General features: G+C 35.3%; 3 protein-coding genes across 10 annotated transcripts in view; all 3 read right to left on the bottom strand.

Moving 5' to 3' along the window:
- Positions 1-20,585, bottom strand: part of stk24b (serine/threonine kinase 24b (STE20 homolog, yeast)) — an 835,587-nt gene that overhangs the window by 270,354 nt on the left and 544,648 nt on the right. The window lies entirely within an intron of this gene.
- casp8 (caspase 8, apoptosis-related cysteine peptidase) lies at positions 1,430-12,186 on the bottom strand. 4 transcript variants are annotated; one of them, XM_087256069.1, is made up of 10 exons: positions 12,031-12,186; positions 11,042-11,346; positions 10,779-10,878; positions 10,413-10,566; positions 9,004-9,056; positions 7,808-7,823; positions 7,660-7,715; positions 7,008-7,125; positions 5,192-5,699; positions 1,430-2,016 (listed from the first exon to the last, which is right to left on the bottom strand). In XM_087256069.1, exons 2-10 carry the CDS (start codon positions 11,338-11,340, stop codon positions 1,887-1,889), a joined length of 1,434 nt encoding a protein of 477 aa, XP_087112195.1. In that variant the 5' UTR covers positions 11,341-11,346; positions 12,031-12,186; the 3' UTR covers positions 1,430-1,886.
- catip (ciliogenesis associated TTC17 interacting protein) lies at positions 12,519-18,725 on the bottom strand. 5 transcript variants are annotated; one of them, NM_001076770.1, is given in 11 exon segments: positions 12,519-12,777; positions 13,768-13,860; positions 13,862-13,881; positions 13,963-14,039; positions 15,089-15,213; positions 15,348-15,515; positions 16,296-16,382; positions 16,528-16,583; positions 17,278-17,463; positions 18,321-18,415; positions 18,514-18,724. In NM_001076770.1, coding segments are annotated over 10 exon segments (1,074 nt in total). In that variant the 5' UTR covers positions 18,403-18,415; positions 18,514-18,724; the 3' UTR covers positions 12,519-12,597.

Here is a 20,585-nt window from a genome sequence, read left to right as displayed (position 1 = left end):
GACTCGTATTTGATTTTCATTTTTATATACACGATTATGCCATTGAACTGTTGTATAAATGTAATATCGCACTAGTAGCAGTGCGATATGGCTATTTATCGTCACTGGTGGGACACTAAGGCAACGCACGCCTCCCACCAGTGCTGATATACAGCCATATCGCACTGTTACTCATGTGATATTGCTATATCAAGTCAATCAATGCCACACTAGAGCTTATTCAAAGGTATTATATATGGACATTATACACTTAAAGGCAAAACTATTCAGCTTTAGGTACTGCCTTGTTTTTTTTCATTCTTTTTCAAAATACATATCTCTATATGTTTAACAGAGCAAGGAAGTTGTCATAGTATTACTTTTAACTTTGTTTACTTTTACTTTACTCATAATTAACCTGACTTGCCTAGTTTAACCTAGTTAAGCCTTTAAATTGCACATTAAGCTAAATATATATATATATATATATATATATATATATATATATATATATATATATATATATATATTTTATTTTTTTTTTTTCCTTCCAGCCGCAGCCCATCTCTGGGAAACATCCACACACACACACACACACACACACACTGACTCATACACTACAGACAATTTTTTTACCCAATTCACGTGATCTGCATGTCTTTGGACTGTAGGGGGAAACCGGAGCAAACCCATACAAACCGTGGAGAACATGCAAACTCCACAGAAATGCCAACTGACCCAGCCGAGGCTCGAACCAGCAACCTTCTTGCTGTGAGGTGACAGCACTACCTACTGCGCCACCTCATCGCACTAAATTACAACATTTTATTTTTAATTTAGAACCAATTGATCGGATCTTTACAAAATGAAGCAAATATAAATGCTTTTTTGCTCAAATCCTTTCCCAGTTATTCCTTTAAAATCATAGAAACTGAGAATTAAGTGTGACTTTTCTATAGTTGTAGGTGGTACAGGGATGGCATGGTGGCTCAGTGGTTAGCACTGTCGCCTCACAGCAAGAGGGTCTTTGGTTTAAATCCCAGCTTGGCAGTTATGTGTGGAGTTTGCATGTTCCCCCCATGTTCATGTGGGTTTTCTTTGGGTGCTCAGGTTTCTCCCACAGTCCAAAGATATGCAGTATGAGTGTGTAAATGAGTGTATGGGTGTTTCCCAGTACTGGGTTGTGGCTGGAAGGGCATCCATTGCATAAAACATATGCCGAATAGTTGGCGGTTCATTCGGCTGTGGCGACCCTTGATAAATAAAGAGACTAAGCTGAAGAAAAATGAATGTAGGTGGTATAATAATGTAAATAATTACAATTACAAAAGTTTTACACAATTACACAAATTTACGTAAAATATGCTAATAAAAGTGTTCATAAGATGGTCTAGGTTAGAACAGAAAACAAACGTTGGGTTTTGTGATGCAACATTATTTGCCAACAAAAAAAAAGACAATGATGTTTATTCATCGCTTTCAATACATTCAGGAATTTCATACAACAGCTCTCTTTTACAACTTTAAAATCTTTGTGTTCCTAGTTCAGCCATTTCCATTAAAGGCAGACATGTCCAATTACAACTGCATTCAAAACATCAGATGGTACAAAGTCCTTCACCTAAAATATGAGTTTTTCTAATATTTTTGAATATTATCAAATATAAATTGTTATTACTTCTATATTGCAGTGATCATTCAACTAAATTCTCAGAGTGCTGTAAACTTTAATCTTTAATGTTTTATTTCATAATAAGACTCCAAAAAAAAAAAAAAAAAACCTAGCAAGATCATTACAAAACTATAGCGAAGTGCCTGATCATCCCTGAAGAATTATAATGAGTTCCAGTAACAGAAAAACGGAAGATTGTCCATCGTGTGTCCAGTCAATCCTTCAGCCAGACACTTCAGTCTATGGGCAGCACTAGTTTCTTGGTCAGCGTGTAGCGTGGTTCTGGCATCTGCTTGTAGCCCTTCAAAATCCTTTTGCTCACTTCAAAGTTCACCTTTGTCAGGATGGACAACATGTCCTCTTTCCTATCAGAAAAAAAAAAAGACAAAAGGTTTACTCTACGACAGGGGTTCCCAAACTTTTCAGCATGCAACCCCCAGAATAACAACGCCAGTGACTAACAACCCCCAATATCCTCTGAGGTGGATATAAATATACAAACCTTGCACACATTTGCACGCACACACACACAAAAAGGCCAAGTCTACTCTTAATTTTGGAGAACACCACTCTGAGATCATCCGCCATATTCAGTTTGGGCATAGGATGATAACCGTATTCAAGGTATACCACGGTTTGGAAAAGTTAAGGCTTTAAAACCGTCAAAATGTTCTGCTATACCAGTCCTTATGAATACCTTTATTTTTTTTATTTAGATTTTTTTGTTTTGTTTTTTAGGACAGCAGTATCTCCAGCAGAAAAGATCTCTAAAGATGATGTTTTAAATTGTAAAAATATCTGTTCCTTTTGAAACAAATGAAGACAGCAGAAGTCAATTCATTTGAGTTCTCTGACATGTTTACTGTTCCAAAATACTGTTTCCCACATTAAAATATATTGTGTACAAAGGGAAAGAATGTTTTGTTTTTTACCCTGACTTTTAAAACAAATATATTTTAAAGTAGTAATCACAATACCGTGATACCCTGAAACTGTGATATTTATATCCAAGGTTATCACACCGTCAGAATCTTATACCGGCCCATGCCTAGGGCATGTATGGATTTTAAATGCCCGTGAGTGCCCTAAAGGTGTCAGAAGGTTTAACCTGGTGCTAAAATCCATCTGCTGCATCTGATGCTATTGCTCTACCTTTAATATAACATAATCACCCCTATAATTTTGGAAATCACCAAGCAACTCACCTTCATTATCCTGCGATCCCTAACCTGATGGGTCTCGAACACCCCTTTGAGAACCACTGCTCTTTGAATCCACCAAAGTCAACTCATAATCAAAAGTATTCAACAGGAGCATTATTCTCAGAGGACACATGATCTCTTTTCCCTCTTTGTTTGCTTACATCAATAAAATCATGAAGTACACTCACCGGCCACTTTATTAGGTACACCTGTCCCACTGCTTGTTAACGCAAATTTCTTATCAGCATTATCACATGGCACCAACTCAATGCATTTAGGCATGTAGACATGGTCAAGACGATCTCCAGTTCAAAGTGAGCACGAGAATGGGAAAGAAAAGTGATCTAAGTGACTTTGACAGTGGCATGGTTGTTGGTGCCAGACGGGCTGGTCTGAGTATTTCAGAAACTGCTGGTCAACTGGGATTTACAAACACAACCAGAGAAAATATGCAGTGAGTGGCAGTTCTGTGGGCGCAAATGCCTTGTTGATGCAAGAGGTCACAGGAGAATGGCCAGACTGGTTTGAGCTGATAGAAAGGCAACAGTAACTCAAATAACCACTTGTTACAACTGAGGTATGCAGAAGAGCATCTCTGAATGCACCACACGTCCAACCTTGAGGCAGATGGGCTACAGCAGCAGAAGACCACACCGGGTGCCACTTCTGTCAGCTAAGAACAGGAAACTGAGGCTACAATTTGCACAGGCTGGATGGTCGGGTAATAAATTGGCATCAACATGAAAGCATGGATCCATACTGCCTTGTATCAACACTTCAGACTGATAGTGGTGGTGTAATGGTGTAGGGGATATTTTCTTGGCACACTTTGGGCCCATTAGTACCAATTGAGCATCGTGTCAATGCCACAGACAACTGGAGTATTGTTGCTGACCATGTCCATCCCTTTATGACCACAGTGTACTCATCTTCTGATGGCTACTTCCAGCAGAATAACGTGCCTTACAACGTCATAAAGCGCCATTCATTTCAGACTGGTTACTTAAACATGACAATGAGTTCATGCAGTTCTGAGGGCAAAAAGGGGTCCAACCCAGTACTTGTAAGCTGTACCTATTAAAGTGTCTGGTGAGTGTATATTTAACTGATTTCCACTGCTTTAACATTTACTCTTCTCACACGCAGTTTATTTTTGACTACACAAAATTTTCTCTTTTTTTCTTCATTCATCAATAAATTTTCTAATGAAAAAGGTATATGGGTTGCTGTATAGGAGCTTTTTCAAAATTTTCCACAGTGTTGTTAAATTTACATAGCCCCTTACGTTTAATTTTATAGATGCTTATTATCGAGAGAGTTAGGGTGCTTTCACACCTAGACTTTTTGTTTCAGAACCTGTCTCGTTTGCCCAGTTAGCGCGGTTCGTTTGGCATATGTGAATCCACCACCAATCGCGCTCGGATCCGCGCCAAATCAATCGCTCCGAGATCGCTTGAATGAGGTGGTCTCGGCTCGACTGAAGCAAACTCTGGAACGGATCGATTGTAGTGAGAAAGTGATACGATCCGAGCGCGGTTATATCACAGTGTATTATGGATATGTAATAAACATACGACTATATGAAGAGAGAATTATTTTTTAGTAGGGCACAAGGTCATTCCAGACATTCCAAGTCTCCTGGAAGTTTCAGGTGTCTACCGCAAATGCACAGAGATTCCCGGATGCCCACAAATGAGTGATAATCTCCTGGTAATCTCGCGTCTCCCTCCCGGTCCTCAAATACGTCGTGCACCCTTCTCACCCCTCCCCACCGCATCCCTCCTCGCTCTTCAGACACGTCGCGCGCGCCTTGTCAAACACCACCAAACCACCACCTTCCCTTGACAGCTGAGACTCCGCAAAACAAACCGTGAAAGTCTAACCAATGTGAGGAGAGTTTACTCACACGTGACTTGTTTTAGCTCTTTTGGTCCATTTAGAAACTTTGCCGTATGAAAGCGAACCGCACCAAAAGCAAAGAGCAACACTTTAACAATTGTAATCTCTGTTTCGCAACAACTGAATGGATTCACAGGTAAAATCCAGGTAAAAAAAAGGATTCACCCTAAAAGTATCAAATATAAAGAACTAGTAAGACATCAGTTGTTCCAATCTATCAGAAGAAAGCAACATTAGTTTTCTTCACATTTTCTTCCTCTCTGAATCCATATAAAAATTCTTACAAATAGTTGAGAATTAAAGACTAACTGCAAAGTAAACTCCCTTATCTGTATCACATCACATTTGTTCACACGTGTAATCATTGTGGAACAGGAATATTAAGTTGTACAAATCATCAGGGGTAAATTTAGCATGAACGACTCTCATTTAAACTCACTTGGGACACAATTCCTCCATCTTTTTACAGAGCTCCTGGATAAAGATAGAGCCCTCTTTAGTGTGTCTGTAGGAGAGGTAGTGCTCTACTGTGGCCATTCCGATCAGGAAATCAGCTTCGATTGGAATTTTGCGGAGCACTATTATTCCTGCATCCTCCTCATATTTTTCGTCTTCCTCAGGAGCATCCTCGCGTCCATCCGACGTCCAAACACCAGCCTGGTTCTCATCTCCTTGGCAGGCTTGAATAAAGAAAAGCTTGGGCTTGCTTGCTAGTGTTCTGCATCCGGCAAAAGGCAGAGTGACTTCTCGGATTTCAACTGGTTTACCATCTGTGCCCAAAACTGTGCCCTTCTCTCCGTGTGAGAGAATACAGCAAACAAAAGCACCCATTGAAGTATGATTCCTATTTGCAAACTGCTTTATCTCATCTTTTATAGCCCAGGCTTCCAGATCATTCCGTACCTCAATCTGGAAATGCATTCTGCTAAACAATTTGGCAAGTCTATCTGCAGAGAGAGAGAGAGAGAGAGAAATTTAAGCATCACAAATTTTAATAAATACATACCCTGTAAAAAAATGCAGGGTTGCACACAATTTATTCATGTTTAGGTGGATTGTACATAAAACAATTTAGGTGTCCCCACCAAAAAAATCAATAATTAAGTTGTTTTAGCTTATTTTAAATATTATTTTTAAACAAACAGCAATAAATAAATTATTAAATAAATAAACAGACAAACAAATATACACAGCGGGGAAAATAAGTATTAAACACGTCAACATTTTTCTCAGAAAACATATTCCTAAAGGTGCCGTTGACTTTTGAAAATTTGGATGTTGATAACAACCAAAGAAATCCATATATGCAAAGAAAACCAATCTAATTAGTTTACAATCTAAGTTATGTTCAATAAAATGAATGACACAGAGAAGTAGTATTGAACACACAAAGAAAGGGAGGTGTAGAAAGGCAGTGAAAGCCCAGACAGCAGCTGAAATCTCTCGGTAGTTACTCAGGAACCCTCTGCCCTTCATCATAGTAAATTAATATTTGCTGCTTCACTCCACTACATTACCAGGATGAAGAAGATAAAACCAGAGCGAACATTTCAGCAAGACAATGACCCAAAACACAGACAAGGCAACTTAAAAATGCTTTCAGAGAAAGACAATGAAGCTGTAGAATGGCCCAACCAATCACCTGACTTAAATCCAATAGAGAATATAAATTAAAGATCAGATTTGATAGATGAGACCCACAAAACCATCAAGATTTTTACACTCTGCTGAAGTCTGTGAAAAAAACCTCACACCTGAACAATTTATGTGACTTCATTCTCCATATGAGAGGCGTCTTTAAGCTGCCATCACCAAAAAGCCTTTATATAAAGTAAATAAGCATCTTTTTTTATTGAGATTTAGACGTCACCTAAGAGCAACATAAGTATGCTTTCAAGTATTTGAAAATTTGAAATCTGAGGGATCAGAAAATCAAAAAAATGTACTTTAAAGTTGTATAAATGAAGTGCTTTACAATGTACATTACTAATCAAAAATCTTGTTTTGCAATACTTAAAGGAAATGTACAAAACGTCTTAGTAAAACATGACGTTTACTTAATACATAATTTACTTTTTATTTTGTCATAAAATGATATTTTGATAATTTAGACTGATTTTGTGGTCCAGGGTCATATATATATATATATGTATATATATATATATATATATATATATATATATATATATATATATATATATATATATATATATATATATATATATACATGAGCTCAACACTTTAGCCAGAAATACCTTTGTCCATATCAGTGCCTGTTCGTTTGAGCAGGTTAGTACTTTTCAAGAAGTTGTAGTTGTTGATGATTAAACAGTATCCAAGAGGCCGCTGGGTCAGTATGTAATATTCATTTGGCTACATGAACACAAATCAAATCACATTAAATTAGCAAATTTCAATATCATTTCGGAAACAATAAATACAGCTTTTAACTCATCTTACTTATTTGTCATTGCAGTTTAGGCTGTGTTTAACAATAACAAACATTTATCAGCTGCAGGAGCTCATAATTTGGCTCATAGAAGTCATCATATTCGGAAATTGATATTCATCACAATATAGCACATAGTTCATATATACTGACAACATGGAACATTTTGGAAGAACTGACCACTTTTTTACATCTTCATGTACTCAGTCACATGTGAATTTTTTTCTCTCACTTTACTTAGAATGTCAGGGCAAATGTTTGATTAAGAATGTAGAAATATTAAATAAATATTAATGAAATATAAAACTTTTTTTTCAAAACTAATGATTACAGGCCCAAAATAAAATATTGCTAAAAAAACAAAATGCAAGCAGGGCGTTTGTTTGTTAGAAACGTTAGTAAATTACGTAATAAAAACAATAATAATTAAAATGTAATAAAAAAAAAACTATTTTTACATTTAATGGAGTTTCTGCGTCTGTAGTAATTGTGCCAGCCGAAGAGTTTCTCCTCCCTAAGATAAAAACATGGTGTAGTGGTAGAAATGGATACCAAAAACATTATGTTAGACAATGATTTGAGAGTAGGTATGAGAGTATAACTTACTTTCTCTCTCCATTGTCTGTGTTAAAACCAAGATGTGGAAGGAAGAAACAACAAGAATTAACACAGCACACTTAAAAATAGAAGAACCACCCCTCACTGACAAAGGTTAAGAATTTGTCCCATACATGAGCTTATATGTCCCATTTTGACTACTATGCCACCATAAATATTGAAAAAGGCTTTAAGACCAAGCGGAATCCTAGTGTGAATTTAGTTAATCAGTTTTAGCCAATGCAAGTAATTGTTTTTTAAGAGTCCAACATCCAGTTGTGAAAGAAAACATCTGACATAAGCGAAGTCATCTTTCGCTACTGTATTGTTTTAAATAGAGAAAACATTTGGCAAGTAACTTTTATTCTATAAATCTTATTCTTGAAAAAAACATGACAAATAAAAGAGTTTAAAGCACTTTTACAAAAGAGGCTAGAAAAATTGCGAAGCTCTAAATTATTATTATTATTATTATTTTGTTTCAGATTTTTATTATGTAAATGGCCAAATTCTGAATGAGGAAAATTGAATGTGCTGGCCAGTTTGTTATTTGCTTAATACATTACACTAGGCTAGTTTTTAATTTAAAACTTTTTTTCTTCTATTTGATATAATATATTTCTATTTTAAAAACATTTATTTGTCATTCTTTATTCTAAACATTTTTGGTACATCAAAAAGTGTGGTTGTGATGGCCATCCAACAATCTAATTCAGCTAAAAATAACAGCTTAAAATGTTACCTAAATTCAGTATTCAAATCTCATAATTAAATAGAAAGTGAGGCAAATGACTGCATTAAATTCCACTTTTTGAGAAAAAAAAAAAAAAAACTTTCCCCAGGCTGGCTATGGGCCATTATGTATGTATGTATGTATGAATGAATGAATGTATGCATGTATGAATGAATGAATGAATGTATGCATGTATGAATGTATGTATGTATGCATGCATGTATATATGCATGTATGTATGCATGTATGTATGCATATATTTATGTATGTATGTATGCATGCATGTATGAATGAATGTATGCATGTATGAATGAATGAATGTATGTATGTATGAATGTATGTATGCATGTATCTATCTAAACAAAATTATATATATATATACACACACACACACACACACACACACACACACACACACACAAGTATCTATACAAGTAGAAACAGTACTATAGGAAAGAATTAGTAAACTTACTTCAGATACAGGGTTGTTGAGAAAAACTTCTTCTAGAGGAAGTCTGCCTCCTACTGGACAACATAAAAAAATTTACAAAAATAAGCTGTTGTCTATATTTAAAAAAAAGAGAAAAGTAGATATAGGAGCTATAGTAGATTAGGGCTATCAATAATATCGAAATTAATGATATGTTGAAAATGTGCATACCACTATATACATATTGTAATCGTTAGCAATAAATGAGTAATTTAGTATAAAAAGCAACCATTACTGTCACTCAATGGGTCTAAACTTTAAACAAAAAAGAAGATTTTTTGAGGAATGCTGGAAAAAAAGCAGCAATTGGCCAGTAGGAACAAAAAATACTAAATGAGTAAACGATGGCAGACTTTTAATATTTGGGTGAACTATATCATTCACCAGTGGAGCAAGTAGTGTTGATATTTATCTTTGTTTATTTGTTTGTTTATTTTATTCAAATGTATGATTTGTTTTATGCAACAGTAAAACATGGCTATTCAATTAAAAAAATCGTAATGCTTTATTTTCCCTAAAATAATGGGAAATATGGGGCTGTATTTTAATGATCTAGATGCAAAGTCAAAAAGGGTGTGTCCGAATTCACTTTTGCTATTTTAAGGACAGAAAAATCCGCTTTGCTCCGCTTATTCTCTTAATGAGTTATAGGTGTGTTTTGAGAATAAACCAATCAGAGTCTCATCTCCCATTCCTTTTAAGAGTCAGTTGTGCATAGCGCATTTACTATTTACATGACAGACTTTGTAAGTAAAAAAACTGAGCGTTTCACTAGCGAGAAAACAGTTAAACAGACTATATGCAGCGCGAGAATGAGCCCCATCATTCTTTACTTTCATTTTCACTCTCTTTCATGGATAAGGAAACGTGTTGTACGCACAGTTAAGAGCAAAGATTGTTTCAAAACTAAATTCTATTTTAATTTCCAGCAAATGAATAAATGAACAATAATAACGAAGTGTGGAGTTACAAATACACATGCTATGTCCCATATGGTCCAAAATCTGACAGGTGGGCAAATCTAAGCTTGTTTTTAATTAAACAAATATAAATATGCATTTAATAAATAATGCTGCTAATAATAATAACATTATACATAAGCAAATTTATATGAATAAACTGAAAAAGCCCCCCAAGTAGCGTAAATTAATTTGCTATGTAAACAATGTGGCGGAAAACGGGAAAATTAGTGATGCGCTGGTTTAAAAAATAGCAACAGGTCATAGAAACATGTCTTGCGTGTTATTGCACTGGGTGTACAATAGGGCCCATGGTTCCATTAAAATGCTTTTTTGCAAATCGAATATCACATTATACAGCATGCTTCCATAGCATTTATCTTCAATATTACACAGCCTAATATAGATCATTTATGAGATGCAATCCTTTACCTTGTTCCTGGTCTCTGTGACTCTGATTCCTGAACCTCTCGATCATGTTAGCCAGCTGTTTGTCACATTTTTCTAAAATTCTGTAAAGTTCATCCAGATTGTCTGGCCCAAGCCTCTGTTGTTTTTCCATCTCAATCAAAGTATCTAGAAATGACTGTATCGGAAAAAAGAAAACATTAAATATAAATGTAACTGGGTAAACGCAACCAATTATTGTTGTGTTTACCTGATACATTTAATTCTTCGTGAAATAAAAGCCAAAAAAAAAAAAGTAGCTCTTTGTCAACATTTATAAATTCAACAATTTCATAATAAACAATTATGTGTGTGCAATCTGATCATAATGAACACAGGGTTTTAACTCACAGTAGATCTTCCCAGCTTTGCCCTTGGAAGATCCAAAAGAAACTTTGCTGCACGAAAGTTTTCTTCTGTCATGTCCTCAGATATTTTCAATAGCATCTTTCTGTGATAAAAAGAAACCAAAAAGAAGTCACTAACATTGGATGAGGAGCCATTTCCAGGAAAACCATATAAACTACCACTTCGCTTATCTATATCAGACTACCAGTTTAAAAGCGGACTTTCCAGTGTCATAACCTACAGTTCAATAAAAAATGTGTTCATACCTATAGGCTGAGACACCTTTACGAGAATTATCACATTGTAGCAGATTTCTTTCCACTTCCTCTTTAGATTTTTTCAGAATCTCGAGCAAGTCAATGCGGCCAATTGTGATCAGAAGTTCAGGGAAGAGCAGCTCATCCTCAAGCAATCCTTGCTCATCCAGTCGCAGAATCAGGTCTTTAGCATCAGTCACTGACTCCAAACGCCTTTTGGGAATGAAATCTAAGCACAGAAACTTCAGCTGGTCCACATCACCGCTTGTCAGGTTCTCATCAATCTCGTGAAAGATCTGAGGATCCATATTCTACTGCATAATGTAGAAAAACACATTCACCAACCAAAGGAAAACCCTAATGTTTGCAAACAGTCTGATAGTCATAAGCTCAAACGGACATGTTAAGGCTTGCCCTAACCTGTTACTTATATTGAAAACATGCTGTAAGAAACTTCAAGGTTTAGTTTATATGTGCTTATTTATAATATATAGCTTATATTTTATAACACACATATACATAGTTAAATAATACAACATATGAGGAAATTTTAGTTCCAGATATAGGAATTTTTGTTCCAAAACAAAAAAGTACTGTCATTTAACAAGTTTTGAATCGTTTTACATCAGCACACACACACAACTATTTAATACAAAAAAGTTATACAAGTTAACTGGTTATATTTATATAGCCTTCCTGGTCACAGCTAACGTTAGTCACTGTATATATTAGTTTTGTGAATTTATTACGTATTTTAAAATGCTGAGATAGTTATCGCGATACAATAGAGCTAACTTCAGTTTAATCATTCTTTATAAGCGTTTACAACTACACAACCTATATTTTAAAAAAGTGTAACTTGTCGATACTTAAAATTTCGTATTAAGCTAGTTCATTTTTACTCAGTAACTTAAGTGACCAGCTACAGTGTACCAAACTATGGCAGTCATTAAGCCTAACGCCAACATGTCCTTAAATACAAACACAGCTCTTCTTACCTTGGTGTTTACACCACCCAAGTGAAATAAAATCGAAGTGACCCTTTGTAGCGTATAAGAATAAAAGTCAGGCTAGCCGGACTGGCATGCTAATGCTACTGTTTTCTTCCGATTAACAAGTTGCTTTCAGTTTCTTAACAAATACATTTTCGACTTAACCAGGAAGTGACATATGGGTACTTTCAAAAAAAACGGAGGGCGTTACCATTGAGTCACGTAATTCTGAAGAAATTAATTTACAGTAACTCTGACACAAAAAAAAGTATTTTAAGCATATTTAATGTGTAGCATATCTGTATTATGCTGTTTAGATTTTACCAACTTTTAAATATTACAACAATTACAGAGAAATATGGCATTGAAGAATGTAAAGTTCAAATATTTATTTTATACACTAAACTGTTTGATGTCCTATGTATTTTTAAATAAGCTAAATTTCAATACTCTGACATAAGATTTAAGAGTGCTCACAAAGAGTCATACCAATGCGCCATTAGAAGAAAACCTTTATTTTCTGTCCTGGATAACATCAGACAAATCATGGTTAGCATTTAAAAATCAAATGTTTCAGAACTCCTGGGATTTTCCAGGAGGACTTTGAGAGCCAAAAGGTGCAAAAAAATCACGAGCAAAAGAGAAGACATCTTGAGGTTTTCTCAACAGCAGAAACTGCAGGAAGTCCGCCAGTAAAGCCTTCAGCTCAGGGTGTTGTCTGATGTATGAGGAGTAATCTGCTTTGAGCTCTTCCTGTGTTGAGAATGTGTAAAATGAGTCAGATAAACAAACTTCAAATGTCTAAAACACAAGGAAATAGTACACCAAACATGTTCGCTTTTTTATTTAGTTCACAAAAGAAGATAGTTTGAAGAATGTTAAACATGTAGCCTTTGACCTCCACAAAAGCTTTTTTTATAACAGTGGGTGTCAATAGCTGCCGGTTTTCACCAGACTTAAAAATATATTCTTGTGTGTGTTAACCCAAAAAGTACACAGTAATTGCATAAGTAAATGTTAATTTTTCGGTGAACGGTCTTTCTGGACACCCAAGGTCGCCTTACAGTAAGCATCATCAGACATGCTAAACAACTTAAACATTACTAAAAACAATCAATGACCAAACAAGTTAAAACGCAATAGCGAATATAAAAGAACATGATAAAAACATGATAAAAAAATTGTTAAGTAAAAGCCTGCTTAAAAAGATGGGTCTTTAGTCGTGATTTAAAATTGTGAAGACTATCACTGCTTCTTAGATCTACTGGAAGTGAGTTCCATAGCCTAGGAGCCATAGAGCTAAAAGATCTGTCTCCCATTTTGCTCAGTCGAGTGCGAGGTGGTGCCAGAGTGAAGTTGTTAGCTGACCTAAGGGTACGAGAAGGAGTGTAGATATGGAGAAGTTCAGTGAGATATTGAGGAGCGAGATTATGAAGTGCCTTGAAAGTTAGAAGTAATATTTTAAAATCAATTCGATATTTTACTGGAAGCCAATGAAGCTGATAGAGGAGTGGTGTGACGTGCTCGTGAGATGGGGTCCTAGAGATGACATGAGCTGCATGGTTCTGAACCAGTTGGAGTTTATGGATATTATTATGCATATTTGTTATAGATACATATATCAATGACATTTAGTAACATTTTAACGATGGCTTAGATTTTTTTTACCCCACAATTTTGTTTTAATAACTGTGTAGAGGTCTTTATGAATAGTTATCGCACAAATAACAGACATTTTAATACCTTTCTGTCAAGAAACTTTGAATAAAGCTCCATATCTTCCTCCCATATGAGTGGCTTCTTCTCCACCACAGGAATCTTGTCCTTCTCCACTAGAAAAAAAAAAAGTTTTAATCACTTTTTACTTTACTTTTTGGACTGTAAAGATTAATTATGATCCCAAAAGAGCAGAATGTGAAGTGATAAAAGTCTTGTTACCTCCATCCAGTAAGAAAGGCAAATGCAGTAACTTCATCACTGCAGGTGAGCCCAACTGCACTCTGCTTGCAAGATGCCTTTGAAAACATTTTAGTTAAAGATTGTTTACTAACATCTAAACTAAAACATGAAGAATATGTGGAAGCAACTGATTTTGATTAAGAGATTCATATTCAATATCTTACGCCTCTTGCAAAGTCAAATTGAAACACTTTTCAAGCACTTTCCAGGTGCATTTTAAAACTTTTCCAGTGCTCTTTATTCTATTTACACACATACAAAAACTTCATAAAATTATATCAAATGCTATTCATTATTGTTTCTATAGTATAGTAGTCTAAGCAACAGTTTTGATGACATATTTACCAAGTTCCACATTGAATTACTGTCAATTACTCTCTTAAATGTGATTTCTTTGCAATGTAAATGTGTCATATTCATTCATTAATTTTCTTTTCGGCTAAGTCCTTTTGTTAATCGGGCTTCACCACAGTGGAAAAAAACACCAATTTATGCGTAATGTTTTACGCAGCGGATGTCCTTCCAGCTGCAACCCACGACTGGGAAACACCCATACACACTCATTCACACACATACACTACAGACAGTTTAGCTTACTCAATTTGCCTATACCACATGTCTTTTAACTTGTGGGGGAAACCGAGTACCCGTAGGAAACCTACACGAACGTAGGAAACCCACGCGAAACTCCACACAGAAATGCCAACTGACCCAGCAGAGGCTCGGACCAGTGACTTTCTTGCTGTGAGGCGATTGTGCTACCCACTGTGACTGCACCACCGCATCGCCATCTTAAATTTATATTTATTTTAATTTTAGAGGGCGCAGATTTTAAAATTAAGATTTAAAAAATTTTGTTTTCATTTTGTGTAGAATATTTTTTTTTTAATTTAGCTAGTTAATAATTATTACCTATTGAGTAAGATACAAAAGCAACCCAATTACATTTTAACTATATCTAAAATCTAAGCACTATTTCAACCTTGAAAACAGTAGATTAAATCTAAAGAATTTCCAGCACCAGTACAAAACCTGTACCATCCGTTCTTATGACTAACAAACTACACGTTTTTCTTTCTAGTCAAATACAAAGAGAGTATTCTACCCATCAGGCATGAAGAAGCAATGCCAGGTTGCTGAGGAGAGATTTGCAGAGTAGATGGTCCTTTCAATCCCAAAGATATCGACTAAATCTTCCCCAACCATCTGCTTCTGCCACCCAAGTGCTTTCTGAACAAACAAGTGTATCAGTCTCCTTTAAGAACGATTAACAGAACCACATCTACAATCATACATGTACTGGTTACACAGCATATAAATACCAACTAGATGTGAAATGCATCTATTAATCTCCCTTGACTTACATAAACTGACTTAGAAAGCCCAGAATCTGCATCTAATGAAAGGAATGCCATGTTTTCCGGAACAATCTTCTGTCGAGCCATTATGCGCAGGAGGAGGAAGTTGGATGCCTCAGACACAAAGCCTTCTAGAGAGCTCAATGGGAATTTGAGGGTTTGTGTTTTCACTCCCTGAAAATGAGTTAAAGAGGAGATGTTTTATTGTTGATTTTATAAAAGTGTGATTAATTTAATTTAAATATATTTTAAAAACATATACATCATATACATTAAATATTTTGAAGAATGATGGTTACTGGCACCCATAGACTTCCATAGTATGCATAAAAAATACTATGGAAGTCTATGGGTGCCAGCTATCAGCATTCTTCAAAATATTTACTCAAAAAACTCAAATAGCTTTTGTATGAGTGAAGGGTGAGGAAAATATGACAGAACATTCCTTTTTAGGTAAACTATTACAATAATATTTCAATGACATTATTGAAATCAACACAAACTCTGGCAGGTTTAGGTTATCAAGCGTGCGTTTCACCACTTTTTCAAAATAACATTCATTTATTTTCTTTTCGGCTTAGTCCCTTTATTAATCAAGGGTCGCCACAGCGGAATGAACCGCCAACTTATCCAGCATATGTTTTACGCAGTGGATGCCCTTCCAGCTGCAACCCATCACTGGGAAACATTCATACACACTCATTCACACACATATACTACAGCCAATTTAGTTTATTCAATTCACCTACAGCACATGTTTTGTGGTGGGGGAAACCGAAGCACCCGAAGGAAACCCACGCGAACACGGGAAGAACATGCAAACTCCACACAGAAACGCCAACTGACCCAGTTGAGGCTTGAACCAACAACCTTTTTGCTGTGAGGCGATCGTGCTACATACTGCGCCACCGTGACGCCGATATTCATAATATGATGAGCAGAATGTTTATTTACCTCTCTCTCTGTGATGACTCGGTCAACCACTAGTTGATCATCTTGTCTAACAATATGAATCTTCCGGTCCACCGTTTTCTTTTCCAGCTGGAATATTTACAGTAGCTCAGATTTGATTGATGTGTAGTATTACATTCGTTATTTCTTTTTAATGAATTTAAATATGTTGGTTAGCACACACTGATGTAAATGCTTTTTGTAAACTTTGCTTTTATATCAATGAAAAAGATACCTTTACATATTCATGATGATTCTCTTCCAGTATCTCGAGCTTTCTGGATATATAGGCTGTTAACAACAGAAACAAAACCAACATATTTTTAGTTTATTTTGGGTTTTAAGTCACCATCCGTAAAGTATATTTAAAAACGGAAAACTGTATAATGTATGATAACATATTCATCAGTGGCCATATTTTTTATTAACAGGAAATTGTAATCTTATCTCTAAATCTGTAAAGCTTAATTATTCATTATCATTTATTATTCATTATTATTATTAATAATAATATTAATATTAATATAAAATTTTTAATATAAATATTAATATAAAATTAATATTAATATTATTGATATTATATATATTATTCATTTATCGCCATGAAGGACAACTTTACACTAAATCCTGAAATCCACCAGGAGCAAACAAAATTGATTCAGTTTTCCTTTGTACAAAATCAAGTATTGTCTTTCATATTTTCTTGTTTGAGAAGTCATATCACTTAGCAATATGTCATAAAAAGGAACAGACAAATGCAAAAAGGCATCTTTCACAGTCTATGCACACAACTTTACAGTCAGCATGAAATTTGGTTTGTTTTGTAAAACGTATCACATAAAAACACCTTCTGTAATGAAAAAACGTTAAGTTCATCTAAAATATCTATTTTAATTTAATTGTGATCTAACAGACTGAAGAAATAACACAAATAAGTTTGTTCTCTCTACCAAATAATAAACGTAAGTCATTATACAAAGCTTACCTACGATGGATGTGCCACAAGGGACGTCATCGATAGTTCCGTGACTGTTAGCATGGAGCAGATAGCAAAGCTCCTCATTGTAGCTCGCTTTAGTAACACTTACAGAGAAATCTCCCAGTTCTCTGCCTGAATCAGACACGGTCACAAGTGAGTCTGCAAACAAACACTGCTCCAGATCCCTCTGTGCTGCAAATGACAGCATAAGTGATTTGCAATAGGAAATCCAAATGCAATAATGTATTTCAAATCTTTCAATTATATAAATCAAAGTATTGTTGGTACTTTGCATTTACTCTAAAAAGTACTGGCAAGTTAAAATGGAAATTAATTTTCTCAAATTACACATGCATTTACTAAATGATAATTCAACTAAACAAAACATTAACCATTAAAAAAAATAAACCTTAGTCTTTCTATTTAAACCACGATAACCTCAAAGCACGCATGGTGTTAGTACACTAAACAATGTTTAATGCTAACCATGGTGTTTATAATAAAACTGGTTACAAATGGTAATCAGGGCGAGGCAGTGGCGCAGTAGGTAGTGCTGTCGCCTCACAGCAAGAAGGTTGCTGGGTCACTGGTTCGAACTTCGACTCAGTTGGCATTTCTGTGTGGAGTTTGCATGTTCTCCCTGGCTTCATGTGGGTTTCCCCCACAGTCCAAAGACATGCGGTACAGGTGAATTGGGTAGGCTAAATTGTCCGTAGTGTATGAGTGTGTGTGTGGATGTTTCCCAGAGATGGATTGCTGGTGGAAGGGCATCCGCTGCGTTAAAACTTGCTGGATAAGTTGGTGGTTCATTCTGCTGTGGCGACCCCGAATTTTTAAAGGGACTGAGCCGACAAGAAAATGAATGAATGACAAATGGTAATCAATAAACCAAAAACAATGTTTACATACTACACTTTTTTCTATAATAAAGCCATGGAGGTCTCTGATCCTAAAATAGCATTTCTGACAGGCAAACAGAACAGAAAAACGTTTAAATTAACGTCACTTACTGAAATATAGTCAGTCATGTTTAAATTAACGTTACTTACCAATGTTGTGAATAAACTCCACTGCACTGACTGAAGCTTTTAGCTCTTCTGTTTCATTCTGAGTTAATTCACTTTCCTCCATGTCTTAAAAACTCCTGGACAATTGAAAATCGTTATAACATTATATAATGCTGTATATGATATCGCGCTATACGATTATAGCACATTAAGTGTCATTTCAAAGTTAACTTACCTGGATCGTACTGGTTTTAACAGCTTAATCCTTCAACAGGCTTCAACACGCTATTTTGCTTCGCTAATGCTAATAAAAACAGAATATCATGAAACTGCAGCTTCAAAAATGCGTTACAAAAATCAGCGTCAAAATTAGGCCATATAAACGTCTTTATCGTTTGTGTGTTTTGTCGTTCATGCCTCGAACTTATTAGCATCTTTGGTTTCCTTAGAAACGATGTTGTCAACATCTACCGTAAACCTTCTTGTAATCGCGCCAATTTCTAACATTTCAAAACAGAAAAGGCAAACTCATATTAATTACTAATTCATTGGTTTATTATCACAACACATTGATAAATAAAAATCACTGCTTGTGGTACCATAGGTTTTCAAAACCCTGTTCATGGGTGGTTCACTGCACATTAATAACAATGTAAGAAAAAAACAAGTGCTTCATTATTAAAGGAAAACGTGCCTAAAGACATTCACACAATGCCTTTCAAAGTCTACCAAACACAGTTCAAAGAAATCTGTTTTTATACAAAAAAAAAAAAAAATGCCCTAGTCAAGTTCTCTCAAATCTGCAATTGGAGCCCTGTTTCCCAACCTTGTTCCTGGAGGTACACCAGCACTGCTGTAAAGTAGCAAATTACAAATAGGCCTACTTGACTAACTGTAATTAGGTAGTTTTTCCCTCAGGAATTGTACTTTACTAGGTAGTTAAAAAATGGGAACTATTACTTTTACTTGAGTACATTTTAAGGGCTGCAATATAGTACCATTAATACTTTACTCGCACTTACAGTCACTACTTTTGTTTGTTTATTTAATCTTGTCTGTGGTTATTGCATAATAGGAATAATTAATCTCATGATTCATGTCAAATTAAAATGCATCAGACACAATCGAAGACATGGACGCTTTAGAAATACAGCAAACATTGAGAGTGTGGAAGTGTTAAAGTTCCAGAAAAAAAAAACGTTTTTTTTTTTGGATGTTAGAAGTATGTTAGTCTTAAAGGATATGTATAAGCTTGCATGGTACAAAACAATAACATAAATGTGCATTTAGAAGATGTAAAACTGATATAAACATGTAAAGCTTGTAGTTTGTCGCTTCCACCTGAATTGATCAATGTTTTTTTTCACATCACCTCATACTTCTATTACATACTATTCAGTCATCAAATCTTGACCAATCAAATGCTCTCTAGAATCTGACATGCCCCACCCCCTACTCCTTTGCTTTTCATTCAATGCTCTTGAGCTCAACCACTCTCACTGGGAGAGCTGTGATAAAACAAAACGCTATTGGCTGTTTTTTAAAGGGGAGGAGCTACTCTATGTCCTACCCTCTCTTTCGTTTTTCAGTTGAGATTATGCCAAACATCGAATAAAATAGCACATTTCAAAGCACTTCACAGGACCTTTAAAAGTGTCCAAGACACATTTTTTATGCACAATGACTGTGAGACTCTATGATGACTGAAATCAGCAAATGGCCCTAAACAAAAGCTAACTGCACTACAGAATGTTACGTTTTCAAACACATGCACAAATTGCATGACTTCTATCAGTGCAGAACAAACTTGGTTTGTAATTCCAACTGCTGGACACTTTTAACTTGTAAATCAGGGTTGCAGATTCAGATTCTGTTGGCTTATTATATGTGCATATATTAATGTAACGTGTACTCACATTAAATTGATCTCACATTTGAAATGTATAGTCCACGACTAGCAAACAATGTAACTTACATTTAGAAACACCCTTAAAAGAAAATGACCTTGGTGTAAGCCAAATTTTTTATTTGCCTTGTATATAAAGTGGAATCAAATTCACAGCATATTTCTCACTGCCCTTGAGCACTTTTTAGAAGGGCTTTGTTTTACTCATTCTTTGAGTAGTATTAAGAACATAGATTTTTACTCAACTTCCACTAATTAGTTTGGCAAGTAATGATACTTTAACCCCTTCAGACCTGAATTATGTTCCAAATTTCAGAAAAATATGATGTCATGTGATGTCCATTGTAATGGATGCAGGGTCTGAAGGGGTTAACCAGAGTATGATTTTAGATTTTTCAGTA

Source organism: Danio rerio, chromosome 6 (genome assembly GCF_052040795.2).
Source record: "Danio rerio strain M-AB ecotype USA chromosome 6, GRCz13ab, whole genome shotgun sequence".
Taxonomy (NCBI): domain Eukaryota; kingdom Metazoa; phylum Chordata; class Actinopteri; order Cypriniformes; family Danionidae; genus Danio; species Danio rerio.
Note: the sequence above shows the minus strand (reverse complement) of the source record. Positions and strands in the feature narration are given on the sequence as shown.

Bases quoted from the DNA above. Each gene is read 5' to 3' on its own strand.
- casp8 (XM_087256069.1), bottom strand. From the start codon at position 11,340: ATGGATCCTCAGATCTTTCACGAGATTGATGAGAACCTGACAAGCGGT. The intron at 10,879-11,041 runs GTATGAACACAT...TTTTTATCACAG, and splicing joins AAAGGTGTCTCAGCCTATAG to AAAGATGCTATTGAAAATAT. The intron at 9,057-10,412 runs GTAAAGGATTGC...TATGTTGTCCAG, and splicing joins TCACAGAGACCAGGAACAAG to TAGGAGGCAGACTTCCTCTA.
- catip (XM_087256107.1), bottom strand. From the start codon at position 18,402: ATGGAGGAAAGTGAATTAACTCAGAATGAAACAGAAGAGCTAAAAGCT. The intron at 17,464-18,320 runs GTAAGTAACGTT...TGTCATTTGCAG, and splicing joins GGAGTTTATTCACAACATTG to CACAGAGGGATCTGGAGCAG. The intron at 15,516-16,295 runs GTAAATAAACAT...ACTCATTTTCAG, and splicing joins GAGTCATCACAGAGAGAGAG to GGAGTGAAAACACAAACCCT.